Source organism: Dacryopinax primogenitus (genome assembly GCF_000292625.1).
Source record: "Dacryopinax primogenitus strain DJM-731 SS1 chromosome Unknown DACRYscaffold_15, whole genome shotgun sequence".
Classification (NCBI taxonomy): Eukaryota; Fungi; Basidiomycota; class Dacrymycetes; order Dacrymycetales; family Dacrymycetaceae; genus Dacryopinax; species Dacryopinax primogenitus.
In genome coordinates, this window is record NW_024467212.1 from 370,439 (window position 1) to 397,412 (window position 26,974).

Here is a 26,974-nt window from a genome sequence, read left to right on the forward strand (position 1 = left end):
CAGGTCCCGACGGGAGTTCACAATTTGAGGCGGAGCGTCCCGTCCAATCTCCTGGCCTATATGCCCCAAATACGACAAGCCCGGCACTTTTCTCTTCCTGATCAGATACAGGTTCAGGGGCAAATCGAGCCACACCTCGTCATTGCTTTTCATGATCTGCCCAGCATCGCGCACGATCGTGGTAAAGAACTGGCCGATGATGTCGTTCCTCCTGAGATCTTTCGTTTCCGGTTGGAGTCGGTGCATCTGTTGCCCAGCCTCGGAGGAGCGCACCCACTGTTCCCACTCGATGTAGGAGACGTCCTCGAGTGTGCATAGGAGGCGCTCGGACCGGACTGTAGTCGATGACCAGGTGTTGGGAAAGTGTGAGCCGAGGAAATGTCGTTTTTGATGGGTGGAGGGGTCGAATACCTCTGACGGGGGCGGGGGGAGCTTCGTAAAATGCGACCAGAGGATTTCGCGGGCTGTTGGATTCCAGTATTGACCGATCCGGTTTGGACCGGTGCCGAGCAGGAATCGCAGCAGTTTTTCATTTAGGTCGGAGAATCTCTTTCCTTCTGGTAGCATGAGCGTGGGATAGGACTGAGCTGCATGAGCGTGAATTGGGTAACGAGGTGAACAGGCATACCCAGAATGCCACTGTGCCTCCTGGACGTAAAACACGGCCGATCTCCCTCCATGCATCGGGATATTTGAAATAATGCGCAGATTGGGCTGTATCCGACTCTGACGTTAGCTAGACTCGGTTTGCACGAGCAGACGACGCACCGGCAGTGATCATGTCAACGCTCTCTGTCTCTATGCTTTGCATGTTCTCTGCTTGCTCTTGGAAGAACCGCATCGTCCCTCTCAGCGGACGACGATAATCTCGGGTCATGGCGGTCTTAAGTGGCGGCCTGGAAATGTCTAGACCGATCACGTCCACAAATGTATGTCCCAGTATGACGGTCGAATCTCCTGATTATTGATGCCCTTTCCATCAGAAACACCACTCTTCAAAGCTGAGGTCGAAACTCACCATTGCTGTACCCCAAGTCTACGCATCGGCCATACTCGCCCAACCCGTCCGCATGGTAGGAAAATATGTGGTTGTAGATACTGCGCGGGTATGTGAACTGGAGTGGCTTAATGGCTCTTTTTAATGGAGAGAGCTGGTATGAAGGTGGCCCCGGGCGCCGCCATGCAGTGGTCATTTGCTATGAAGAAAGCATGCAGCCGCGTGAACGGGTTGTCGGCAAGTGCTACGAAACTTCGGGTTCCAGTTCGACCGTCAGGGTTCTGTTTAGCTCGACCGTGATGTGATGGGACCAAACACCTTAAACTTCCTTTCAGCCCTTCAATCGCATCCAAGTTCAATCCCGATCCTCCTCTTGTAGTATGCATCTGAGCGACACCTGTGGAACGGATTCGAGCATAGTCAATTACCCGGGATCGCAAAGTGGATTTTTTTTTTCTTTGACGGCTACGGGATATCGGGACCGGGGTCGCTCTATCCAGACTCCATACGCTGAGGATTCAAGACCCACACACGACACCGTCACGGCCTAGCATCCTAGGCCTTGCCAGGGCTGCGGCATGTCGGAATTTGTTTCTACAAGATTCGCTATAGGGTGGCGAGCATGCCTCTCCTTCTGTCTCCCAATGTCACTCTCGAGCTCGGAGCACAAATGAGAATGGAAATCTGGTATATTTGGATACCAATATCCTGCCAGGATACTTTCTGAAACGTCTTCCGAATCCGAGGCATTTCATCTGGCACGATGCCGGAAGCATGTATTGCTTCATGAACATCGTCCAACACACGTCCCTTCATACGATTTCCCTAGCTGACCGCCGTGGCCTTTGGTCAAGTCATTCGCACTATTGGCTAGAACAAGAAAACCAGGCATTTACAAGATTCCCTTCGAAGCTCGTTCACAAATTCATACAGTGAATTTGCCTGCTCTCAAGACTAGACGGCTGTAGATCCCTGATGTAGTGCTGTGACGAAAACGTTCAACGACTTGGAGGGGAATGGAGTGACTTGCGAGATCTTGCAGCTTTGAAGAAGACGCCTCATAGGAGAACGCGCCCCAGCACTCGACATCGATCATGTATAGGCTCGGCTCCCCATAACCTCCAGCTTCCGGGACGATCAAAGCAGGCAGCGAAGACGTCTGTGAAGATACCTGTCGTGTAGGAGTAGTCGGTGGACTCGCAGTTGTCGAGCGTGTGTCGGCAATATGTTACCCGTGAAGATGAAATCAGAAACCCGGTCCGGTCATCTCACACTGCAACGATCACCCAAGGACGGAAATAATGTATTACCGCGTGTTACCACATTCAACCGTGTAACCCTCGTGCCTTGTCGAAGATCATATGCGAGATCTCTGTGCCGGGTACAGTCTTGCTCTGCATCGTCGGAGAAACAATAACCAATTTCGAGCCTCCGGCCTGAACATGGCGTTCCATAAGCATGACAAGCGCAAGTATTATGCGGGAGATAGCTTCGGAGATCGTTCATCGGTCAGATTTATTTTACGGAAGATTCGTGAGGTCAATTCGCCCTTTCCTGTCTCTGGTGGAAAACAACGAAGTTTGAAGTAAGACCTCACATGTGGAGACCTAAATGATAATGCTGATCAAGCACTGATCGGGGTCAAGCTGCGTGAGAAATGCCAGCCATGTAAGCGTTTCTGCGCAGTGTGTTGGGTGCTGGGTCCAGGACAACGCGCGTATGGCCAATAAATCCCAATCACTCCCAACACAGGTGATGGCAGCGTGGGTTGGGCGCTCGGCCTTCGGCGTTACAGGTCGCAGCACTTTCAAAAAGAGAGGCCCAGACAAACTCGTCACAGGGGCTAACACCAAAACTTCGGAAGCCCGTTGGGATCGGAATTCCCCATCGGGGGTTTCATGTGGCTGTGAGGAGACGCAGCTTGTCGCAGCCTGCGTAGCCAGGGTCTCCATTCTTCTTTTCCTTTCAACATGTATCAACATTGCACGACGCTGGCGCCATCACGCCTTTTCCCGGATATAACTGCGGATATGCTATTTCCAGTGCATGCCCTGTATGGACGGGCTGAATAACAATGTCCTGATGGACCCAAGAACAACACAACACCATCAGGTAGACTGAGCGGATTGCTGCATAGCATCTTCTTCGTTCATCACTTTCGTCCAGGCCCTCATCGACGAACAGAAGTCGTTCTCTCATCCAAGGTCCTAGCGATTCTTCTCACGGCTTTGTACGGACTTGTACAGGGCGCAGACATGGCCGCAGTGCCTGGTCCTTGTTGGAGGACTTTCACCACCGGTGTATTGCATAAAGCCTGACCGTTGTGGCCAAGAGATGTTCTTCACTTCACTCTTTTCTCGCATCCGGTTCACGACAATCCATCAATACTAGTTGCTATTGATTATTCCCACGCAAGAAGCGCCATTCGCCAAAATGACAATGGACCAGCACTGTCTTCGTATGTTCACTTTTTGAATGGAAAAAATTGCAGGTGTTTACATCGAAAAGCCCCCACAGATCCGAATGCAGCTTACCTTTATTGCGCTTCCTTCACTGCCGCAATAGCATTTACTGTTCTCTATGGTCTGACCACTATTGTACATTTCGGCGAAGCCATCGCCTACCGCAAGCGTTTCTGCTGGGTAATCATCATGGGCAGCGTATGGGAGCTGGTGGGGCTCATATTCCGCACTCTTACCACTATGAACCAAAGTCAAACAACTTTCGTCAGCATCTCGGCTCCATTCATTCTCCTTGCACCAATCTGGATCAACGCGTTTGTGTACATGTGTTTGGGGCGAATGATGCACTACTTCCTACCCGGCGAAAGGATTTTTGGCATCAAAGCGGAGACAATAGCTGTCATCTTCATATGGGGTGATATCACGTACGTGTTCATCTCACTTAGAACGCAACAACGAGGTCTCATTTGCTGGCAGGTCATTCCTCGTTCAAGCTGGTGGTGGCCTTCCAGCTGACAGTGCAACTGATCCAAATGTCATCCGCATCTGTTTATTGGTGTACACCGGTGGTGTGGCATTGCAACAATTGTTTATCCTTTTCTTCTTCGCCATCGCCATTCGCTTCCACATGCGACTGGCCCAGAAGGGCGACACTGGAAGGGAAACCCACTGGCGCCCCTTATTGCTGGCAATGTACAGCGTCCTTATCCTCATCACGGTAAATGTCCTTTGTTTTGGTACGTAGAATTATCATTAATCCTGTTTTGTTAGATCCGCGTTTGCTACAGGATAGCTGAGTACTCAAGTGGCGTAGTCATTACCGATATCACCTCGCATGAAGCTTACTATTATGCTCTCGATGCGGCCCCAATGTTCCTTGCGTTGGCCATCTTTTGCGTTTGGCATCCTGGCCGTGTCTTGGTTGGTCCTGGAAGCGAATTCGAAAAGAAGAAAGGGAGGAGATGTTGCGGTTGCTGCGGACCAAGGACCAAGAGAGTCAGTCGGAAGACCACAATTGAAGGGCTACCAATAAATCTTGAAAATGGAGTCTCAGCTCAGTCAAGTCAGTATCCTTTCATCGAAATGTCGGACAATTATGGAAGAAAATGATTCACTAGGGTGATTGGTGGAATCTGAAACATATCATAGCCGAGTTATTTGAAGTGAGGATATCGGAACTTATACATCGATGTACGAAATCTGCACGGACTTTTTACACAATGAAATCTATTTGGTAGACAATCGTCGGGCGTTTGCTGCGGTGTTCCTGGTTCCATGATGCGAGCATGGATTGAGAAGGCCCTAAGTGGCTGAGCCCATTCAGAGATGGCAGCTTCTTCCTTGACACTCATCCGACAAGAGGTAATCTACCTGGATGGAGCAGACCGCTCTGGCCAAGCAATATCATCGTTATCTCAAATCAGTACGTACTTGAATAATAGCTCGGCTTGCAGAATTATAATCTCAGGCAGCTCGCGCGACTTGTCATTTATATACCCTAACTCTCGGTCACGTCGGTCAGTTTTTGCACCTCTACGCCTGGGTTCATAGACGAAATACCTGTCTTCTTCCCCATTGCAACATGATGAATTGCGAGAACCTATCAACGATCTGCGAATTGCTTCAAGCAAGTTTTTGTGAATTAGTGACTGCGCCGCTCCGAGCCGGAGTAACTGTCCGCCTCTGCTGCGGGGCCTTCTACTAAGACAGCATACCTGGAACAACTTAGTTACTATACTCTCAGTTTCCAGGGTAAAGTTGAGCATCTAATTTCCCTTTCTCCCACCTCCTTGTGTCAATTGCGCCGTCATGCTCAGGCACCGCCTGGATAGTGTTTGTCAGATGGATACCGACTCCGGACCGGCCACCTGCTGTATCTGACGAAGCGATGAAAGTGGCCGCTCAAAAGGCCGTGATGGAGCAGTTGAGCTGGTCTCGTTGCGCAGCGAATTCTCTGTTTTCCCTGCAGGAAAAGAAGAATGGCATACTGTTGCACGGAGGAGTCCTAGCGATTATTCGTATTCTCCCGGCCTCTCGCTAAGTTGCACCCAACGTATTGGATGTCGGGAATGGAGATGGTGGTTGCGCAGAACTGCCGCAGTCACTTCTTAAACGTGCACGCGGCATGAAGGGCTTCGAAACGTCAGGCTAGTCCAACCGAACCCTTCCGGTTAGGTCTCTCGTCCATGCCACCTGTATAAATACATAGCCATTGAGGCAGAAAAGTTTCAGCAACGAAAGAAAACCAAAGCCACAGCCAACATCTTCACTCCTAACGAGCACTCAAAGAGATACTACTTCCCAGAGTGTCGCCTCTTAGACGTTTACGATGGCCGATCAGCATTGCCTCGGTACGCATCTTGCTAAAAACAAACTTGCCATATGAAATTTTTATGCGTTTACCAGCTGTCACCGACCCCAACGCCGAGTACCTCTACTGTGCGTCCACTGCAGCGGCCGTTATCTTCAGCGTTCTCTTCGGCATCACCACCCTCGCCCACGTCATCCAATCCGTCGCGTATCGCAAGCCATTCTGTTGGGTGGTCATCATGGGTAGCGCGTGGGAGCTGCTCGGCCTCATCACCCGAGCGCTCTCAACGCAAGACCAGTCAAAACGGACCTTCTACCTCGCTTCGTCCCCGCTTGTCCTCCTTGCCCCGGTATGGATCAACGCTTTCGTGTACATGTGTTTAGCGAGGGTGATGCATTATTTCTTGCCCGGAGTGAGAGTTTTGGGGCTCAGAGCAGAGCGCGTGGCATTGGTGTTTGTGTGTGGCGATATTCTGTACGTTCTGCACGCCCGAGAGACAGTGGATTCCATACTGATCGCTCTCAGTGCCTTCTGTGTCCAAGCCGCCGGTGGTGGTTCAGCCGTCAGCAGCGATCCAGCGGTCACCCAGCGCGGGCTGTGGATATACACGGGTGGCATCATCCTCCAACAGACGTTCATCTTGTGCTTCTTCGTCGTGGCCGTGTTGCTGCACCGAGACCTGAGAGAGAAGGCGACCACGGAGCGGCAGACGAACTGGAGAGTGCTGATGTGGACGTTGTACGTGGTGTTGGTGCTCATCACTGTGCGCATTCTTTCCCCTAGATACAGGACACAGACTGAGAGTTTGACGTGTAGATTCGTATCATCTACCGGATCCTTGAGTTCTCTATGGGCTACATCAACTATGTGACTACGCACGAAGTGTTCTACTTCGTGTTCGACGCCCTGCCCATGTTTCTCGCTTTAGTGATATTCAACATTTGGCACCCAGCCAAGATACTCGTTGGTGAAGATAGCGATTTCGGAAACGGGTGCTGTGGGTGCTGCGGCGGTGGGAGGAGACGGAGTAGGAGGCTACTGGAGAGTCGTCCGACGGCAGGAAGGGCTGAGGCGGGTGTGAGTCCGTATGCGACTGAACATGGGAGAACAGAACGCCAGTATGGATATGAGATGGTGCCACCGTTTAAGGGACATACGAGGGGTGTGTGAGACTGGCGATTTCGTCCTTCGATTTCCCCGTAGCAAGCCGTTTCTCCTTCTCTGAACATTCGCACTCGTTCTTCCTTCTGATTGACAATCGTTCCTATTTACACCTTTTTAGCGGGATCCAACCTTCTGCTAGCTCCACGAAATAGAAAATCGCAACATCCGGGAACGTACCTACCATATTTCCTTCTTCCCATAGCCTTTCTATATATAGGAGACATGGTCTCGTCTTCCAGCCAGTAGTTTCACATCTCGGAAACCCGCCCAGTGCCGGAACATAGGCTCCATTATTTCCGGTATACAACGACATCATGCAGTCCACTCATTAGGGCCTGGGTCCTGCAGTTCACCGGGTTTGCACTTGGGAAAAGAGCGTTCCACTATTATCCAGGTTCCTTGGGCGCATTCGCATGAAAGTACCGTTCTTGGCAGCACCCTTTTCTTCCAATTGTCAAGAAATCGAATCCCGCCCGCGCTAGCTGCAAGTTTTGTTCAAGCCAGTTCCCAGGAGTATTTATAGCCCAACAAAAGCAGCAGAAAGAGGTCTCAACCAACCCTCTGGCCGGCGCCCAATCAGTCACGCTAAAAAGCCTCCGTCCGCACCGCCCGAAACCACCCCACGCCCTCGCGTCCCCTGTCCGTCACCTTGAGGCGTGTCTGTATCTGCACTTTCCCTACACTTGACATCCACCACCTCTTTCGCTCGCTTTCTTCGTCTTTCTACAATGGCCGACCAGCTTGTGAGTCTCTCATAGTTAGGGTTCGCAGGGATCTGACAAGTTCGCTGCTTGGGTATGTAGTCCGAAGGTACGTCACTAGCTCGGTTGACATGTCGAACGTGCTGACTGGGGTTGGTAGAGCAAATCTCTGGTATGTCGAGCATCTCGTGGTATGGTGCGGGTTATGGGCACTGGTGCTGATGGAGAGCAGAGTTCAAGGAGGCGTTCTCCCTGTTCGACAAAGGTGTGTCATTATGGAGTACCAGAACGAGCCGGCGCTAACCTGTGCAGATAACGACGGCACGATCACCACGAAAGAGCTTGGGACGGTCATGCGTTCCCTGGGCCAAAACCCCACGGAAGCCGAGCTGGGGGATATGATCAACGAGGTGGATGCGGATGGGAACGGGACGATCGACTTCCCCGAGTTCTTGACGATGATGGCGCGGAAGATGAAGGACACGGATAGCGAGGAGGAGATCAAGGAGGCGTTCAAGGTGTTCGATAAGGATGGGAATGGGTACATTAGCGCTGCTGAGTTGAGGCATGTGATGACGAACCTTGGGGAGAAGCTGAGCGACAATGAGGTGGATGAGATGATTCGGGAGGCGGATGTGGATGGAGATGGCCAGATTAACTATGAGGGTACGTGCGGATTATCCTTGTTCTGATCATTCTTACTTATGAGAGTTGCAGAGTTCGTCAAGGTACGCGGACTGTTGAGGTCAATATCGCCTGCTAATGTTTCGTAGATGATGCTCTCCAAGTGATCGACCGCTGTTACCGTCGCCCCGTCTTTATGTGCACGCCTATGCCTCTTTCTGAGTTGAACCAAATTAGCTGAATGTACTACGTGAATGTGCTGTTTGCCAGAGCGCGGCTCGTGATGTCTGTGGGATGTCTGCTTTGCTACACATTGTTCCGTGACAAGCAAACCGAGTCATCCATTACCAGTGGTGTTTGACAACTAAATCCAGCTCAGTGGTCGTCCTCCACCGCTTGGTTCTCAGGGTCATCGTCTCCCACCAATCCCTAATAAGGAGATGCGCCAAAAGAAGGGGCGAACCGGGCGGGATCAGATGCAGTCCATTACCTTATGTACATCAGATTGCAAACTTTTCCAACTTCTTATTGTGTGAGCCCCACATACAAATACTATGGACGTCGATGTGCTAGCTAGTCTACGATCGTCTGCATACATCGACAACGAGTGGATTATACTGGGTAGACTGAAGTGTTGGTAATGAATCCCGTAAATGTTGAATGTTGGTTAATGCTGCATGACGGGCGCTTGAAGTTTCTCTGCGTCTCGGCCGGGAGCGGCAGGAAAGAGGCGGGCCGACACCTTCCATCCCTCAATATCTCAGCGCTGGCCTCAGGCGGCGTAAGGGAGTAATCGGGTATCCAAAAGGGTGCCTGAGGTGTACCAAAGTGTTCTCCGGTTGGCTCTCACACGACACCTCTCTTCCTCCTCCTCTCATCCTCCCCTCCTTCCCCCTCCCCCCACCGTCGTCCACGATGTCGACACCCACCCCCTCACCGTCCTACAACGCCGGTGACATCTCCTACATCATCCTCTGTACAGCCCTAGTATTCTTCATGGTCCCCGGTCTCGCATTCCTCTACTCAGGTCTAGCGAGACGCAAGTCGGCCCTCTCTCTCGTCCTCGCATGCGCATTCTCCAACGCAGTAGGCATCTTCGTCTGGTACTTCTGGTTTGTCCCTCTTCCATCCACGTCTTCTCATCATTCGCTGACCACGGCGATGATATTCCCAGGGGATACTCCCTCGCCTTCTCCCCCACAGCATCAAACGGCTACATCGGCAACCTCTACAACTTCGCACTCCAATCCGCGCTCTCCGACCCCTCTCCCAATTCTCCCTTCCTCCCAACCCTCCTCTACGCATTCTATGAATCCGGTTTCGCTTGTGTAACCCTATCCATTCTCATGGGTGCCCTAGCAGAGCGGGGTCGAGTCCTCCCTGGCGCTCTAGCGTTCTCCGCACTCTGGCTCACACTTGTCTATTGCCCACTTGCATACTGGGCATGGGGCACGAACGGCTGGGCCTTCCGCTGGGGAGTGCTAGACTACGCCGGCGGCGGACCAGTAGAGATCGGCTCCGGTGTCGGGGGTCTCGCCTACTCCTGGGTCCTTGGCAGGCGCACGGAACGCGAGCTCGTCAACTTCCGCCCACATAACGTTGGAAATGTCGCCCTGGGCACGTTTGTCCTCTGGCTCGGATGGCTCGGGTTCAACGGCGGCTCAGCGTTCGGAGCTAACTTGCGCGCGGTGCTCGCCTGCGCCAACTCGAATCTTTGCGCAGCGATGGGTGGGATCGCCTGGTGTCTCCTTGACTGGAGGGTGGAGAGGAAGTACACGATGGTCGGATTTTGCTCGGGTACGATCGCGGGTCTCGTAGCTGCGACGCCGGCGAGTGGGTACCTCCCTCTATGGGCGAGCGTCGTCCTTGGTCTCGTAGCTGGTGTGTCATGTAACTTCGCTACCAAGAGTGCGTTCTCCTTCATCATTCATCCTTCGTACTGCTAACCGACATGCGCAGTCAAGTTTCTGATAGGGATCGACGATGCCCTGGATCTGTTCGCTGAGCACGCTCTAGCCGGTATAATCGGCCTGCTCTTCAACGGGCTTTTCGCCTCTTCCTCCCTCACCGCGCTAGACGGCGTGACCTCCATCTCCGGTGGTTGGACAGAACGCAACTGGCGCCAGATGTACGTCCAAATTGGATACATCGCCGCCTGCTGCGCGTACACCTTCGTCGTCACCGCTCTCCTCGCCTGGGTACTCAACAAGCTCCCCGGCTGCGCCCTACGAGCAGGGGAGGAGGCGGAGAGGAAGGGGATGGACGAAGACCAAGTTGGGGAGTTTGCGCAGGACTTTATCGAAGTGAGACGGGATTATATGGCTTGGGGACTGGGGGAGGAGAGCTGTGCCGCTAGTTTGGGGGAGAGGAAACGTCCCGTACCGGCGGAGGCGAGGCATGAGGCGGTACTCGTGAGAGAGACAGAGGAGGAGAAGGAGGGTGGGGAGGCAGAAGGAGATGTCGACCTAGGCGAACGGGCGAGGACGGAGGGATCGGCTTCTACGACTGTTGCGGACAGTCAGGCGCTGCCTGAACGACGGAGTGGGTGGTTCGAAGCTGGCAGACATCCGGATCCGGAGAAGGAAAATGTTTAGCTCGAGGGCTGGACATGACGGACCGCTTGCAGGGTTGAGAGGACGGATATCGGATGCTTGGATCGACTCCCATGGGATGGACGAGGTGGAAGCCACACCACACCACACTTGAAGACAAATAACACCACACTTGACAACGAAGCTACCACACTTGACGAAAGAAGACACCACACTTGACGACACCACAGACGAGATATCGCTACCGGTAGACGGTAGACAGTAAACCGAGGGGTTTAAGATACCCTTCCTTTCATTCCTTCCATTCTATCTTCTGGTGTAAAGCTAGAAAGCGCAATCTTTATACAGATTTATCGGGTTTTCGAAGAGTTTGTCAGGAGTTGATGTCGATGTTTGGTGGAAGCGGAGGTCCCAGCCTTCCAGTTGACAATGGAGCAGCGACCAGCGAAAGAAAACGAAACAAGAACCAATGCGGGGAAACTTTCGGATTTTATATTTTTATCTTCCTGCTCTGCCGCTAGAATTGAGACTCTGGCCACTCGGCGACCGAAATTCCGCCTCAGCCTTATCAACCTCCGCTTTCTTGCCGTTGCTTATCTACGGGCTCTATTCCGAACTTCAATATATTTATAGGATCCCTATCATGGTTCAATGGGTGTCGTTCTGTTCTTATCTTTCAACACGAATTGGTTCAATTGGAATTGGTTGGATCTAAAGTATGACGGCAGGTCGACAGAGAGTGAGCCCGGAGTTATGCATCCCACCGGAGCCGAAGGGCGGAAGCTTGAGAATCATCGGTGTGTCTTTCAGCCCACAACGGCATTTTGGGCTTGATCAAAGAATTTCCAGCATCTCACTTGCGTTTCTCTGTCTTTATGTCCTATCTGGAGATCAAGTTTGATAGCCACGTATGAAATGCGCCTATGTTGGAACTGCTACTCTCACTGTGTTCCTGAATTGGCTTCAGTTCTCCCGGACGTTATAATTACCGATACCCAAGCGATCTCTGTCCAGTCGCATATGCTAGACGTTGCAGCCTATGACTGGGTACCGCATCAGACTGGCCGTATTCTGACGGCTGTTGGTCCCTTCCACAGCCTTCAGGAAGAGGTACCTTGGCTTGGTCTGCGGGCGGAAAGATTCTGACAGGCGTCTGCCATCTTCCATCCTCACTTCCCTTGTCTCGGTTCCAACGGGCGTCGGGCATGTTAGTGCATGCTATTGATTTCTGTGATCGCTTGATGCTTTTGCGGCATAGACTGGCAACTTCCGGAGATAGTGATGCATGCTTGTCACATATGACACGTGTTCTTCCGGCTTCCGAGAGGGCTATCGCCCCTTGCCTCGCGGACGCGCTGGAAGGGACCGAGCGTCCTCGGAACCGATGCATCGCTCTTCCTAGGGTGCAAGCGCCGACTCTTGCTTTATGCAGGCAACGGGTTGAAGAGGACGAATACTGGATGGAGTGCCGAGATGGTTATGGGCAGTGTCGCCATGCGGACAAGGACCGGTCTAAAGGCTACTTAAACATTCCTTACTGCCTCAAAGCTAGGACAAAGGCGCATTCGTCCCTGTACCCCCCACACACACTCTGTGCTACCATTAGACAAACGTAAGCCCCGTCCATCTGGGACGTGCACATAACAATGCTGATATTTCATGCAGTCTTCTACTAAAATGGAAGTAACCAGCCTTGTCGTTGCCGCTGCCGCCTTTGCCGTCGCCTACACTGCGGAAGGTCTGCCTCGTAAAATGCCGGTGGGTTTCACTTTTCTTTTCTCATAGTCCACCTGCTTATCAGCCCTCTCGTCTAGAGTATCCCCAGCCTGAGACTCCCGTCGCTTGCTACACAAGTTCCTGCCTCGGTCACCAAGGGGAAGCAGGAGTTCAGGGGCAAGGTCAGGCGGGTCCGCTTTGTCGAAGTAGAGAAGTATTGACTGGGGGCTTCCGTGCCTGCTGTAGTAGGTGTCGTCGATCTTTTACACTATCCTCTGGGCTCCTCCTGTCGTCTGCTGAGCGGTCACCATTGTCTAAATGTAGGGTTACATCATTATCATTGCTCTTCAGTTATTCCGGAATCTGTAATCTTTGTACAGTATTGTATGTATTCTGTTGATGTAGATGAGTGCGTTTTCCTTTTCCAAGAATGGTGTGATGTGGTCCGACCTCAAACAGTAGACGAGTACGTGCCGGATGTGCCTGGTTTGGGCGAGGAGTCCAGATTGTGAAGAGGCACGACAGCAAAATTTCTCCAAATACTGACAAGTGTAGTCAGCCCTCCTTGTCAAGTCATCAAGTTTCACGCAAAAAGGTAAGACCGAATCACGTGATGTTGAATTCCGCTTCCCAGAGGTGGTACCTCGGTGCCGCAGACGGCGTTCCTGAGATGAGGCCACTGGACAATTCCCGGTTTGGGCGGTGCATCGAGCTTTTGTCTGAGTCTGATTTATTCGACCTCTCTAAGTGCTCAGATTGGAATGGTATGCAACGCTGTATACGTATCTGGGCAAGTACACTGAGTGTTAGTGGATACCAGTCCATTTCTGTACCTTGTATACTAATACAACAGACGAATAAGCAACATCCGCTGTACATAAACCGTGTGTATGGAGAAAAAGAAAAAATGAATGTGAGATATTGGGACAGCTCGTTGAGGCCAAGAAAAGGGAGAAACGAATATGCACCGAGCCTAAAGATTAGTTCTCGTCATCCTCCTCCTGTACAGTCTCCCACCCAGGCCCCTTAATTGCCGCAAACTCCGTGCTCACACCGCGCATACTCCCATAGCTAAAAGCACCGCTCGGGCGGGGTCGGAAGCTTGCCCTCCTTCCTTTGGACTCCTTCAGCTTTTGGGCGTTGCGGATCCGCTCTTCTGTCGCACTTGGGATACGTGCATGGCTTCCAAAGACGGCAGTGCTGTTGTTGGGGACCCTAACGTTCGAGGGAGGCGCCCCGTACCCTAGCTTACCATACCCAGTCGTTCCTGTGCCACTCGCATCGCGTGCCGCTATGCCCATCCCAGTGGATGGGGCAGGGGGCTTGCCCACTGTACGTGGAGCACGATATCCAGGCGTCTCATACACATTGGTTGCAACCCCCAGTGGGCGCGTGGCACGGGCAGCGGCAGGCGCTGTTGCAGGAGTCTGGGCGAGTTTTTGTCTCTTGACGGTGGAGGGATTGCCAGTTGCCGAGTTTGCAGAGGGGGTACGGGTGCGCTTGAGGGCTGAAGCGGGGCGTGGAGTGGGAGCAGTTTTCGCTAGAACCGCAGTGGGCTTGTGCTGCATATGCCTGTTAGCGTGTCCTATTAATGATCCAAATGACTGGAAGGCGTACCCGTTTATTTTCTTTGTGTGCTTCAGAGGCAGAGATACTCTCCTCGATGACCTGTCTGAGCGACTGCCCATGCACCATGAACAAGCGTCCGTAGTTGGTTTCCCAATCAGGAATGATGTCCAGGAGCTCCTTCTCCAGCTATGAACCAATGAGAATCTCAAACTTGCAAAGGTAACGGAAGCAACCGTCTCACCTTGGGCTTCTCCCTGCTTACCCTTTTCCTCATCTTCTCCTCCCTGAGGAGCCTGCCCGCGTCCCCACGCTTGCCCAGAAGCCTGGATGGGTCCTGGGCAGCGACCTCCAGCTCGCGCTCCTCGTCGCAGAGCTGGAAGTACTTCTGCACGTGGGAGAGGATGGGCTGCTTGTCCATTTCCTCTTCTCGGAGCCGCTCAATCTCAGTTTCGTGACGTACGAGAAGTTCTTCCGTGTGGTCATCTAAAACACATACAGATGGCATCAGTGAACTTTCTTATCTCAGGGACATCGTGGTATCCACAGAGTGTCCCGTAGCCAGAAATGCAGGGGAATCGTAAATCCAGGAGAAAGAGATAGAACACCACACACCATCATAGAAAGGTGCAAAACGTTCCCTCTCGTCCTCGCCGTACATCATCGCCTCCCAAAGCGTGGAGATCTCCTCACGCGCATTCGTGATAAAGAGGGACATCTTCTCCCGTTTGAGGGCTTCCATGCGTTCCAATTCCGCCTCGTACTGTTATTGGAACGGATGACCGAGTCAGGCTATTGACGGATAATGGGAATAAGGGTGAGAGGACGCACCGCCTGAACAGACGCCCCAGTGGTCCCCGTAGCACTCTCGACGAAAGTGCGCACTTCAAGCTCGTCCACGCCTAGCCGGTGCCAGAGTCCCTCGAGGCGATTGTAAATCTCCTGGATGCGGGCTGCTCGTTGGGCTGTCACGGCATCCAGCTGGAAGATATTTGGTCAGGTCCCATACAGGATGAATGGCAGGGTTAGGTGGAGTGGTGGGATGGGTACACGCATACCTGTTCCCTGAGCCTCTCAGCCCATTGCATCACCTCTGGCGTTGGGTCAATCCCTTCCATGCCTGTTAGGTCTTGACCCAGCTCGAACCCCTCCGTCTCGCACTCGTCGATGCGTGCGACGAACCTAATGAAGCAGATGAGGGAGAATTGCATGTGAAAAGGATAGAAAACGAACTGAATGAATAGCGCTTCGGGTGTAACGCTCGTCATAGGGCATCCACGTGTTCCGTCGGACGGAAGCCCGGTTGAGGGCCTGAGTAGGTCATTCTCCTCAGGGACGCTGGGGAATGAAATTACAAGGTCCATGTGCAAGCTGAGCAGCTCTGAGAACAGGAAGCATAAGTCTGTCGTGCGTTTGGACTGCGTCGAGAGGTAAGTAAGCGACGCGGTGAAGCGAGTAGGACGCACAATCTCCGTCTTTCCGCGAAGAATCTCGCGTTCTAGCAGCTCAAACCGCTCGGGAGTAACATCCACTGCTTCGACTTCCTTTTCGACTTCACTTTGGGGTTGAGTGGTGATGTGAAGCAGCTCGGGGGGAAAGAAGTTTTCAGGCAGAGAACGGACAAGAGAAGTGAGGCGCGTAGAGAGCACTGCAAGTGTCAGTCGTTAGTTAAGTTGAGCATAAGGGTAGAAAAGGGAGCGAACGAGAGATTTGTTCGAGCTTGGCTGTGTGTAACCCAGAGAGCTTGTGTTCCTGTTGCGTGAGCAACTCGAGGCGTCTTGGCAGCACCTGCAAGCTGTGAGCGAGAACCATTGACAGACGGAGGATTTATATACTTCGGTATGCTCTTCCAACGCATCTATAATCCCCTTGCCCCATCCGCCCACTTTATGCTTCAATCCAACCACCCTACGCTCCACGGCAGCACACCTGGCTTCCCACTCGCTCACCTCCTCCTTCCGCTTCACCAGCTGCTGGTCAATTGCAGTGAGAAGGGAATCGCGGAGTTGTGCAAGATCAGAGGTGAGGGCAGAGGGAGGGAGACCGAGTGCTCGATGTAAGATTGGGAGTGAGTGCGTGAGATGTTCAAGCGGCGGTTGCAGTGCCGGGAGCAGCGTGTCGGGCGTGAGTGTTGCGTCCATGTTGTTTGTTATCGGGTATACTATTTATGTTGTTGACAGTGAGCACAGAGTGTTAACAGAGATATACGTTGTTGCTAGATGTATGCGCGTTGTTCGAGGCGTTGAGATGCCTTGCAAGGGCGTCGTGAAGCAAGGAAAGGACGACCCGCAACCCACCGTGTTTACGACGGGCGCGCCTTGGAAGACGCCCGAAGTTGGCTCACATGACGCGCATCATCACGTGACTGTTGATTTTCTTCTTCTCCATGCGTTCAGGGTCCACTTTCCGACGGTTTCGCAGCGGATTCCTTCTCTTCCCAAGCTCAAGATGAAGCTGACGAGTCCATGATCAATCTCACGGGTTGCATTCCGGTCGCTCAACACTTTTATAAACCCCCCTCGTCAACCTTTTTACCTGCATTCTAGTCACCCACTACCATCATGGATAGTAAAGGCGACATTGAGAACGTGAATCTCCTCTCTAACTCACTGGTGAAGCGCAACAAGACGCGTTGGGCAATCGGGGCGACGCTCGTCTTCCTGTTACTCCAATGTGTCGTCTCGGGGCCTCAGCTCTTGCTCTCGCCTCTTTTCACTCCGACGTCCCAAGCACCCCCAGTCGGTATGGATTCTGATCTCGCCTCAGGTATCTCTTGGTTCGCCTGCCCCGACGTGACGGAATTCGACTGCGCATTCTTCTCCGTCCCGCTCTCTTATGCAACCCCCGTTCCTGATGAAAGGGTCTCCCTTGCTCTCCGTCGTTATCCTGCCACTGCGCCCAAAGATCAGTACCTCGGCACACTGTTTACCAACCCTGGTGGGCCGGGAGGTAGCGGCACGGCGTATCTCGTCGAGCGTGGGCCGGCACTCAGCAAGATCTTGAGTGGAAGATACGACATATTGAGTTGGGATCCTAGAGGAGTTAACATGGCACGTTTCTCCTTTCGCACCTTCTCCATCGCGAAACTCTGACCGTCGTACAGACGACCCCACCGTTGGGCTGTTATACAACCGACTTCGCGGAGTTCCTGCAGGAGTTCAAGCAGACACAACTAGGGCTACCCATGTCACCTCACTACACATTAGCGAACGACACCCTCTCTCCCGGCGCCGCTGCCGCCCAAGCTGGAGCAGACGAATGGTACCTCCGTACCGATGCGTACTACCAAGCCACCGTCTCTTCCTGTGCAAAGAACGGCAACTCCAAGATCCTCAGTGCTGTTTCTACCGCACATGTTGTACAGGACATCCGCTCAATGCTCTTTGCACTTGGGGAGGAAGATGTAGGGCTAAACTACTGGGGATTCTCGTATGGAACCATCCTCGGTGCCACCTTCAGTGCCATGTTCCCAGAGCTCCTGCACCGTGTCCTCCTCGACGGGGTGAGCGACAGCGTCACCTACACGCGGGACATGTACACATGGGGAAAGAGCGGGATGAACGACACCCACTTGGTATGGGAAGGGTTCTTGAAGGAATGCGCCGCTGCGGGGCCGACCCGGTGCGCACTGGCGGGCGAAGGCAGAAGTGCGGAGGATATTGAGACCTTGGTATGGGAGCTCGAGGAGAGGCTTTTAGCCCACCCGATGCCGGTGGCATATACAGGGTTGAACTCCGGCATCCTGACTGCGTCTGATGTGCGACTCGCTGTGCGTTCCCTTCTCCCTCATCACGCCGAATCATTGTCAGCTGTTCACTCTGCGTCAGATCTTTGCCGCCCTCTACAAGCCCTTCGCGTGGCCGTCCCTCGCTAAAGCCCTTGCCGCAGCTATATCAGGTGATGGCGGGCCTCTGATCGACATGAATGGATTCCAGTCTCTGGATGAGAGAAGGGACCGGGACCCGCTGGATAACGTCTTCCACCGGTATATGGCACGACCATTGTCGAAACCCGTTGGCAGTCCGCTTTCTACTGAGGTACGTACCTGCCCATCATATAATTCGGTCTTGCGTGCTCGCATTCCTTGCTTTCCTAGCTGCTACATTTTCTTCCTGCGCCCCTTCCCTTCCACGTTTTCATCTCGCACCAGAAATCTCATCACTGACTTGTATCCCGACAGGCGATCATGTGCTCTGATACGCTTCGTTCCGCCCTTCTTCCACCTGGCGCGACCGAGCCCAACCAGACGTACTTCCGTCAATGGGCCGAGGAGCTGGCTCTTCAAAGTCCGACCGGCGAGAACTGGGCTCGATGGATCGGCAGGTGCAGGTGGTGGAACGTCACTGCGGCTGAAGTCTACAGAGGCCCTTGGACGAAGGAGGAGGGTCTGAGGAAGACAAAGTGAGTAGCTCTGATTCTTTATCGCCCAGCTATCGCGCAATCAGAGTGGAGCTGATCCCTGGCGTATGACAGGTTCCCAGTGGTGTTCTTCAGGTACGACAGAAACTTTCTTTGCGAGTCTGATTTCCACTGACCGTGAACCTATAGTATGGACGCCGATCCCGTCACTCCGCTTTCTGCAGCGACAAGCATGGCCTCTGGTTTCGGCAAAGACAGCGCAACGTTAGTCATTAACCGGGGGTACGTCCTTACACTCCTACTCTGCATCCGTCTCCATCAACGGCTTTGTGCCCTGTGCTTACTCATTCATTGCAACAGGTACGGACATTGCTCAATCGCTCATCCCAGCATGTGCGTCGCCAAAACTATGCGAGCGTACTTCTTCGACGGCGTCGTCCCCGAGTGGGGCACAACGTGCACGAGCGACCCTGGGCAGCTCTTCCCCGACTCATCCGTCCTCTCGCAGGGAGAGCACGTACCGCACGTAGCGAGCATGACCGCGGAAGATGTTGAGATCTGGGAGGCGCTCCAGACGCTGGCGTCATCGGAGCATAACATGTGGTAATGACTTTGGGCGTAGAACTCATTCCTTCCCCGGGGATTGGCGATCGACGAATGGCACCGGTACAGGGGCGGTATGCAGGCGTATCAATCTACTTTGTAGACCGAAATGGATTTCATTTTCTCCTTCACGTAAGGGGGAAGAATCCGTCCAAACGTTCTAACTCCTGCATGTCCTTGGGGTAGGATCGACTGCACCGGTGTAATGCGCTCCGGATCCTCCTCGAAGATTCTACGGCCCCGTCTACATATCGAACACTCGCCTTCCTCTTCAAACACGCAACAGGCGGTTTGCGGCATCGACTCTTTATGCACTCAGTAGGTACACTGGACCATTGTTTTGCTATCTGGTAGCAATGCATATTTAGTGTACTCAAAGAAAACAGAGAGAAAAGGGCGAGGCGACCTACAATCGTCCACTACTTAGTCCATCGGACGTTCTGATTGCTGCCAGAGGCCCTGTTACCAAAAAGAGATAACTGTGGGCCAAATAAGGAACCCTTACAACATGCAATGCAGCGTATACGCCCGCCGGCTGTCATTTTATAATCGGCATTGTTTTTACTGATATTGAAATGCTATACATACGCCCAATCATGATCTTATGTTGCGCAGGCCAGCCCAATCGGAGCCCTCGCAGCTCAGTTTGACACCCACGGTGCCGAAGGGGTTGTGCGCACCTGATGGACTGAATGCACATAAAGGCGAGAACAATTGACGTCCCTCTCCCTCTCTCACCGTCGATCTAGTGAATCATCCCCAGCCTACCTTGTAACATGTCGCCATCCGTACGCAGTGTCGAATCGGTGGTTATCCCTGACCTCATTGCTATGGAGCCTTTTGAGTTTCGCATTAACCCTCTCGATTCGATCATTGGGCCTGCCACAGACAAGTGGCTCGAAACGCCAGGTGTCCTTACAACGAAGAAAATGCAGAAGACACAGAAAGTACTGAACGCGGGACTGCTGGGTGCTATGTGTTGGCCGGACATAAATGACAGGGAGCGCCTCCAAGTTTGCACAGATTTCGTCAACTTTCTCTTCCATCTTGACGATCTTACGGATGATATGGATGGAAAGAGTGCAGAGACTGTTAGGGAGGCGGTAATTGACCCGATGGATAACCCAGAGAAGTGGATGAAGAAAATCGAACGGGGAGAAGCCCACGGCATCTCAGCTTTGGCGCTTGAGTAAGTCGCTCTTCCGGGTGACATTTTTCAACCTGACTAAATGTCGCGACAGTCTGTGGTTGCGTATCTGTCATACAGCTACCCCGGTAGTTTCCAAGCGCTTTAGGGATACGTTTGACACGTTCTTCGTTGCGGTGACGGAGGAGGCTGTAGACCGCAAAAAGAAGGTTATCCGTGGCGTCCAAGACTACATCGATCGTCGTCGTGTCAACGGGGCTGTCCGATCTTGCTTCGCTTTAATCGAATACGCGAATGATTTCGAGCTTCCGGAAGAAGTATTCGACCATCCGACCATCCGAAAGCTTGAAGATTGGGCGAACGATCTGATAACCTGGGCAAATGGTGAGCTAAATCACCTTCTAGGGAAATATCCGTTTTCTCACTATTCACGGAAGACATCTTATCCTTCCCGATTGAATACGAGCGTGGTGACTCGTCCAATATAGCGATGTCCGTCATGCATGAGAAGGGTCTCGGAGTTCAAGATGCGATGGACCACTCCAGCAAGCTCTTCGGCGATGTGGTCGAGAATTACGTTACAGCCCGAGCTACGCTGCCAAGTTGGGGACCAGAGATCGACAAAATGGTAGAACTGTATCTCCATGGCATGGAGTACTGGGTTATAGGCTCCACCGAGTGGTGCTTTTGGACCCAGCGGTATTTCGAGGATGGGCTGGCGGTCAGAGAAAAGCGGGTGATAGAATTCCAACGTCCTGAGAAGGCTACGTAGAGAGCACAACATCTCATGCAGTCCTTCTTTCACTATTAGAATCAATAATCAATAATGAGACAAATCATGGAGCAACATAATGCGTGGCACGTACGGCTCAGCAAGGGACAGACAGAAGAAGTTGAACAACGGGTGTGTTCCCATATTGCTAGCTCGTCCTCTTTCTAGCATAGTTCTGCGTGACTTCGAAGATGGCAACTACTGATATCTTGACATTGAGATTACTGTATATTAAGTTTGGATCTCCTGGTCTGCAAACAAGCCAGTTCCCGATTGATCAATGATGTTCAGCGGCAAGTAGTGAAGCGCCACGCACTTCCATGATCCATTGGTCTCGATTTTCTTCGTGCTGCCTCAATTGACAAGGTCATCGATAACAGTGACACGAACGTAGGGATGAAGTTGTGTAGCCTGGTTAATTTCATTAGCCTCGGACGTTGCAGACATGGTCGTCAACATGAACCCTTTTAGATTGTCCACCCATGGTCGCGTCGCCTGCTCAAGACTATGTAGATCATCATCCGTCTTATTGTTTGCTCTAGGAAGGACAATGTTCGTGATGCTGGGTAGCGCTCAAGTAACTGAGAAAAGGCTATGCGTTGAAGGCATTTCACACGGCACGTTACTATCAATTCGACCTAGAGGCGTCTCAGGTATACGTACTGCGGTGTATACAGCGACTGTGCCTGCTTTCGAGATTATGGTACGTTCTCTCCCGAGACTATAGCTTCTCTGTCCGACCATTTCAGTGTTCTTACCCAGAAGTCATGCGGTGTGACCTTGTGCCGTCTTCTCCCTCCAGCTCTCCAAGGTGCCCTGTCAAGCCTCACCCGTCTTTCCTTCTCAGGGCACCACGTTCCCGTTGCGCACAAGGACCAGCGGCTCAAGACGTCATTTGTGGTAGCGGAACGATATATCTAGTCTAGAGGACCGGTGACCAATAAGATCTGGGGGGTTTTAGGAGCGGAAGGCATGAAAGATTGAGCTGGGATACCAAGGTGGTTGACATAGTACGTTTCGCCTCACCTAACTTTGTACTTGTGCATATAACGTGCCTTTTGAAGCTCGGGTCAGACAAACTCGCCCATAGGTCCCCCCCGGTCGAGTTGACGAGGATGATGCGGGAGTTTTAGCACAGACCTCATCCAGTTGGGCCTTCCCGCGCACCTCACCAACACCTTCCTCTTTCCCAATCGCATCGATGATGCTACGACACGTGCTAGAAAGTGCACACTCACTGCTGTGAGTACAACGAAACCTTCAAGTCAATCAACCGCCTTTCCACGGCACGCAGTGGGCACAATATCCATTCGATCCTCACGCCTGTGGGAACAGGGTGGACAGAATATCCGTTCGATCCTCACACCATGTGGGAATGGTTCTTGAAGGGACATATTGATGAGGTGGTCAAGAGGTGGATGCAACTTGGGACGGTAGATGGAGGATCTGGCGTGGGGACTGCGGACTTGATCCTGTGTATCTACACGATTTGAACAAGCGGCCTTCTGTGTGCTCCTGTTATCCTTATCATCCAATTGAGCGCTAATACCATGATCTCCCGCAGATCGTTGCCATACTCTACAGCCACCGCACGCGGCTCCGGGGCCAATAGTGGGCGACGGACCTCGAAACCATCTCCTCCGAGGGCAAGCGCCATCCGAGAACCGTCTTCCGCAAGCATATGATGCCTCTGCCATCGAGAACCGTTGGGAATCCGTTATCTGTTGGGGTGCACGTAGCCGCCTGCCCTGCGATCTCTCGCTATGCCGGCTCTCTTCATATCTGTGTGGCGTATATATTCTCGTACATTTCATTCCTCTTTCCCGTGTTCAGGATTGTCTGACCATTCAACGACATCATCCCCATCATCATGCTGCCCACACAATTTTGGGCTCCACACACGTTCTTTCTTGCCCTCTTCTCCTCCAGTGCCAGCAAGTCCAACCGCAAGCTGGGGGAGGTACCTTCTCAAGGCTGATGGGCACGAACTAGGCAGGCTAGATCGGCATGTCATATCGTGGAACATCGCTGCAGCTGACATGTTGAGAGGACCATCGACGCGGCAGGACCACTACGGGAAGACAAAGTGAGTGCTCGTCATTGGTTCTGCCCGGGCCCTTGTGCAATGGGATATTGGAGCTGATGCGTAAGTTGTGACAGGTTCCTGCTAGTACTCTTCATGTGCGATTGCGCATTGTTTGACCTCGATCCTGCACGAGGGACGCCGATCTCGTCCCTCTCCTCTCCACAGAACTCGCCATGGCATCGGATTTACCGAAGATACCGCTCTGTTCTTGACGATTGTGCGCCCTCTCATTCCCACTCCACTTCGCCCAGCTTGACCACAGTTCCGGCAGTTAAGCACCTGCATTCCGGCACGCACCATGCGATGATACCTGTACGACGGCCTTCTCGACTGGAATGAGACGTGCACGTATAATCTTGGGTAGGTTGTTCACGGCACCTCCCTCCAAGCTCCAATACTAGGACGGGCTTGTATCGTAGCGGTGGCAAAACACTACTGGAGGGGTGCTTCAGGCGCTCGCGGAGTCGGAGCACGACACGTGGTTCTACTTCTGGTATGGAGCATTGCACCCGCGCTTTGGTGAGCGGCGTGGCCCAGGCACGGTCGCAGGTGGTATCGCGGGTGCATTGATCAACTTAACAGATCTAAACAGATCTTGATTATCTCAAGCGCCCGACGAGTGGAATTGCCCGTCCTTTGTATAGGGAACACGTATTATTTGTTACGCATCACTGCGGCAAATTGTTCGCATCACCATGCCCGAGATCTGTGTAACAATGCAGATAACGGTTCTTCTCCGCATTCGTTTGTCCCTGAATGGTGAGTTTTCACTAACAAGTCTATCGCATTACGAGAGTCCTCACTTATTAATAGACACGATGCGAAATTACGATTCAGGTTCTTCCACGATCGGCCGCAACCCTTATGGCGGGTGCAATCTCTCCCGCAAAGTGTGCATCGGCGCTCGGTGCGAAGACGGCGCGATTTTTCTTCCTCGACAAAACAGCGCCTTCCTGCGAGCGGCGCTCCGTTGACCTGCCAGAGACGACACATTTGGCAACTATTCACCTCTGTCGACGTCTGCTCGAACTGGTTGTAGCCTATCTCGCGGGCGCGATTCGTCTTTTGGGTCCCCCCTTGGGCATGCTATGGGGCGCGTTTGTCACGGGTTCCCTAGATACCCCGCATACGCCGGCGCTTCTCTGGTTGTTCAAGGTGATCCTAATGAGATCATGCATTCATCACCTCAGCCTCTGACAGTCAGTAACGCCGACAATGTGAACTGAAAGCATATAAATACGGACCTGGCTTTGACGGCTCACCATTCAAACAGGACAAGTACCTCACTCACTCCACTTCAACGCACCTAGCTCAGCACATACAATGTCGCCATCTGTATCGAACTTCGATTCGGTGATCATTCCTGATCTTGTCAACATGGCGCCTTTCGAGTTCCGCATTAACCCGCTTGATCATATCGTCAGTCCAGCCAGTGACAAGTGGCTCGAAGCCTCCGGCACGCTTGCAACGAAGAAGATGAAGATGGCCCAGAAAGGGTTGAACGCAGGGTTACTTGGTTCCATGTGTTGGCCCGACATACAGGACAAGGAGCGCCTCCAAGTCTGCGCGGATTTCGTCAACTACCTGTTTCATCTTGACGACCTCACAGATGAAATGGATGCGATAAGTGCTGGCGTTGTACGGGAGGCGGTCATCGATGTACTCGACGATCCAGAGAAGTGGACGAAGAAAATTTCCAGGCGAGAGGCGCATGCGATCTCCGTTCTGACCCTCGAGCAAGTTTCCCTCACTCTCCATGTCGTTTCTGATTCTAATGCTGCTGACAGCATGTGGTTGCGCATCTGTCGTACTGCGACTCCGTTGGTTCAGAGACGCTTCAGAGACACGCTAGAGGAGTTCTTTGTTGCGATCATGGACGAGGCCATAGACCGGAAGAAGAAGGTCATTCGGGGTGTTCAAGACTATATCATTCGTCGCCGCGCCAATGGTGCTGTGCGCCCTTGCTTTGTGTTGATCGAATACGCCAATGGATTTGAGCTTCCGGAGTCAGTGTGGCATCATCCCATTATCCGAGACCTTCAGGATTGGGCTGATGATCTGGTATCATGGGCGAATGGCGGGTTTTATCTCAGTGTCTGCGCGTGTCTATTCTGACTGTTCCCGCAAGATATCTTGTCGTTTGGGGTTGAATACAGCCGTGGGGATACCTCGAATATTGTCATGTCAGTCATGCATGAGCAAGGCCTCGGAGTTCAGGACGCTATGAACACTGTTGGCAAAATGTTTGACGACGTGGTTCAGAATTACCTGGCTGCCCGTGCTGCGCTGCCCTCTTGGGGACCGGAGGTCGACCGAAACGTGCAGGTTTATCTCCAGGGTTTGGAGTACTGGATTATCGGATCTACCGAATGGTGCTTTTGGACCCAACGTTATTTTGATGATGGGATGTTGGTTCCAGACAGTCGGGTGGTGGAATTTCAGCATCCATACAAGTTATGCGTAGACATATGTATCATTGGGTCTTCCCCCCTTAATTTCTAGGTAGTGTTGGAAAAACGCCGCAAATTCTGATTGACAAAAGAGGGAAACTCTCCTCCCAGTCGGTTAGAATGCACTCTTGCCTCACCACCCTAGCTCAACAGCACTGTCCATGTCCACATTATGGACTCATACTGTCAGAGTTCTCCTGTGCAAGTACCGATCACTATCAACACTGGCAGTAACTTTGCCACTGGACAGATCCGCTCCTTCAGAGTCCCACTTTGCCAGTCTCTACGCCGAGCCTCCTGAAGTCATCAAGTTCCCACTCTATGGCCAACCTCTTGAAATCACCAAACCGGTCAATAGTTACCTTCGATGGATCTCCCACATTGCCTTGGACGCGAATCTTCTTCAATGCCGGCAAATTCCCATCTTCCAGCAAATTGATGAGGACACCTAGGTTAGCTATCGATCTTGTTTCTATCTCCGGATCGACCGCGAGGAATGTATCGTTATAATCTAAAACCGTGATTGTATGGAGGTGTGGATGTCGCATGATTGTAAAGAATTCACGGAATTCACCCGGGATACGAAGAATGAGATGCGTGAGGTTGGGCAGTGCTTGAAGCATTTGCGCAAGACTTTCCAGGGGGGGTTCACCCCATCCTATGTCTAGGGAGGAGTAGCTGAAATCGAAGCTCGCTAGGTGTCTTCTGTGCTTGAACAGAAAGAAGGATATCGATTCTTCTTCATGCAGGTTAGGGAAATAGGGTAGACCCAAGTGTCGCAGGGCAGGTAGTGCCCAAGACGCGAGCTCGGAGGAGACACAGTCGACCATATCTTCTAGGCGAAGGGGATGAAGATTAGACAGCACGACATCACCCTGTAGAATATTTTTCGTGTCGTTCCGATCTGCTTGATCTGCTTGATCTTGCTGCCGAATACAGCCGGGCATAAAAACACTTGAAGTCCGTGCAGCCCCTTGAGTAGGGCCAGGAAAGCTGTAGATTCGATATCGACATTCACTGAGGTCTCCAACTCTCGCAGGCTTCCTCCAAGTCGATTGGCGATGTTATGAACCAGAACTAACGGCATGCTAACATCACGGTCGCGGTATATCGTCCCTTGAGTCTGGAACACGACGGTGTATGAACGGCAGGGAACTATTCGCAGTATGATGATATTGGGACAAACATCGAGAAAACCCCACAGCGTCGAGTCGATATCATGCAACTCGGTTTCCATGTGATCGAGGTCGCATTGAAGGATGAGTAACTTGACCCAACCGCCCCGAAATCTGCCGTCCGTCCCTCGTTTGCCTAATAGCTCCACAAGAGATTTGATACGTGAAGACCGATACACGACGACCGCTTCGTACAAGAATTCATCGACGAGATAATGAAACCATGTTGAAACCAGACTGAGTGCGAGTTTGGTAGGAAGGACCTCTTCGAGCCTTTTCCTTGCTCAGG

General features: G+C 52.4%; 10 protein-coding genes across 10 annotated transcripts; 7 read left to right on the forward strand and 3 right to left on the reverse strand.

The window, feature by feature from the left end:
- Positions 1-420: 420 nt before the first annotated feature.
- On the reverse strand, positions 421-715 carry DACRYDRAFT_40654 (uncharacterized protein; the record flags this gene model as incomplete). The annotated part of the gene is made up of 2 exons (XM_040774488.1): positions 421-582; positions 629-715. Coding segments are annotated over 2 exons (249 nt in total), but the record flags the coding sequence as incomplete, so codon positions are not given.
- Positions 716-3,430: 2,715 nt separating this feature from the next.
- Positions 3,431-7,180, forward strand: DACRYDRAFT_90214 (uncharacterized protein; the record flags this gene model as incomplete). The annotated part of the gene is made up of 7 exons (XM_040776950.1): positions 3,431-3,455; positions 3,506-3,884; positions 3,937-4,096; positions 5,561-5,601; positions 6,491-6,533; positions 6,587-6,767; positions 7,053-7,180. 7 exons carry the CDS (start codon positions 3,431-3,433, stop codon positions 7,178-7,180), a joined length of 957 nt encoding a protein of 318 aa, XP_040626480.1.
- Positions 7,181-7,595: 415 nt separating this feature from the next.
- On the forward strand, positions 7,596-8,518 carry DACRYDRAFT_23674 (calmodulin). Its single transcript, XM_040773337.1, has 7 exons — positions 7,596-7,677; positions 7,738-7,744; positions 7,796-7,807; positions 7,868-7,900; positions 7,948-8,301; positions 8,353-8,363; positions 8,409-8,518. Exons 1-7 carry the CDS (start codon positions 7,663-7,665, stop codon positions 8,424-8,426), a joined length of 450 nt encoding a protein of 149 aa, XP_040626481.1. The 5' UTR covers positions 7,596-7,662; the 3' UTR covers positions 8,427-8,518.
- Positions 8,519-9,150: 632 nt separating this feature from the next.
- Positions 9,151-11,169, forward strand: DACRYDRAFT_23675 (ammonium transporter). The gene is made up of 3 exons (XM_040773338.1): positions 9,151-9,371; positions 9,434-10,167; positions 10,219-11,169. Exons 1-3 carry the CDS (start codon positions 9,175-9,177, stop codon positions 10,851-10,853), a joined length of 1,566 nt encoding a protein of 521 aa, XP_040626482.1. The 5' UTR covers positions 9,151-9,174; the 3' UTR covers positions 10,854-11,169.
- A 1,319-nt stretch (positions 11,170-12,488) lies between these two features.
- DACRYDRAFT_109684 (uncharacterized protein) lies at positions 12,489-12,748 on the forward strand (the record flags this gene model as incomplete). Its single annotated transcript, XM_040768925.1, has 2 exons — positions 12,489-12,569; positions 12,626-12,748. The coding sequence occupies 2 exons, from the start codon at positions 12,489-12,491 to the stop codon at positions 12,746-12,748; spliced, it is 204 nt and encodes a 67-aa protein (XP_040626483.1).
- Positions 12,749-13,369: 621 nt separating this feature from the next.
- Positions 13,370-16,234, reverse strand: DACRYDRAFT_117795 (uncharacterized protein; the record flags this gene model as incomplete). Its single annotated transcript, XM_040770458.1, has 10 exons — positions 13,370-14,089; positions 14,145-14,282; positions 14,338-14,579; positions 14,709-14,856; positions 14,925-15,074; positions 15,152-15,275; positions 15,327-15,511; positions 15,560-15,741; positions 15,797-15,881; positions 15,929-16,234. 10 exons carry the CDS (start codon positions 16,232-16,234, stop codon positions 13,508-13,510), a joined length of 2,142 nt encoding a protein of 713 aa, XP_040626484.1. The 3' UTR covers positions 13,370-13,507.
- A 343-nt stretch (positions 16,235-16,577) lies between these two features.
- Positions 16,578-19,371, forward strand: DACRYDRAFT_23677 (alpha/beta-hydrolase). The gene is made up of 7 exons (XM_040773339.1): positions 16,578-17,143; positions 17,197-17,862; positions 17,921-18,130; positions 18,274-18,494; positions 18,567-18,587; positions 18,642-18,734; positions 18,813-19,371. Exons 1-7 carry the CDS (start codon positions 16,655-16,657, stop codon positions 19,057-19,059), a joined length of 1,947 nt encoding a protein of 648 aa, XP_040626485.1. The 5' UTR covers positions 16,578-16,654; the 3' UTR covers positions 19,060-19,371.
- Positions 19,372-19,831: 460 nt separating this feature from the next.
- DACRYDRAFT_109687 (terpenoid synthase) lies at positions 19,832-20,974 on the forward strand (the record flags this gene model as incomplete). The annotated part of the gene is made up of 3 exons (XM_040768926.1): positions 19,832-20,244; positions 20,297-20,586; positions 20,640-20,974. The coding sequence occupies 3 exons, from the start codon at positions 19,832-19,834 to the stop codon at positions 20,972-20,974; spliced, it is 1,038 nt and encodes a 345-aa protein (XP_040626486.1).
- A 3,445-nt stretch (positions 20,975-24,419) lies between these two features.
- On the forward strand, positions 24,420-25,457 carry DACRYDRAFT_34691 (terpenoid synthase; the record flags this gene model as incomplete). The annotated part of the gene is made up of 3 exons (XM_040774383.1): positions 24,420-24,719; positions 24,798-25,152; positions 25,189-25,457. Coding segments are annotated over 3 exons (924 nt in total), but the record flags the coding sequence as incomplete, so codon positions are not given.
- Positions 25,458-26,186: 729 nt separating this feature from the next.
- On the reverse strand, positions 26,187-26,929 carry DACRYDRAFT_23678 (uncharacterized protein). The gene has a single exon (XM_040773340.1). The coding sequence runs from the start codon at positions 26,745-26,747 to the stop codon at positions 26,346-26,348; it is 402 nt and encodes a 133-aa protein (XP_040626488.1). The 5' UTR covers positions 26,748-26,929; the 3' UTR covers positions 26,187-26,345.
- Between the last annotated feature and the right edge of the window lie 45 nt (positions 26,930-26,974).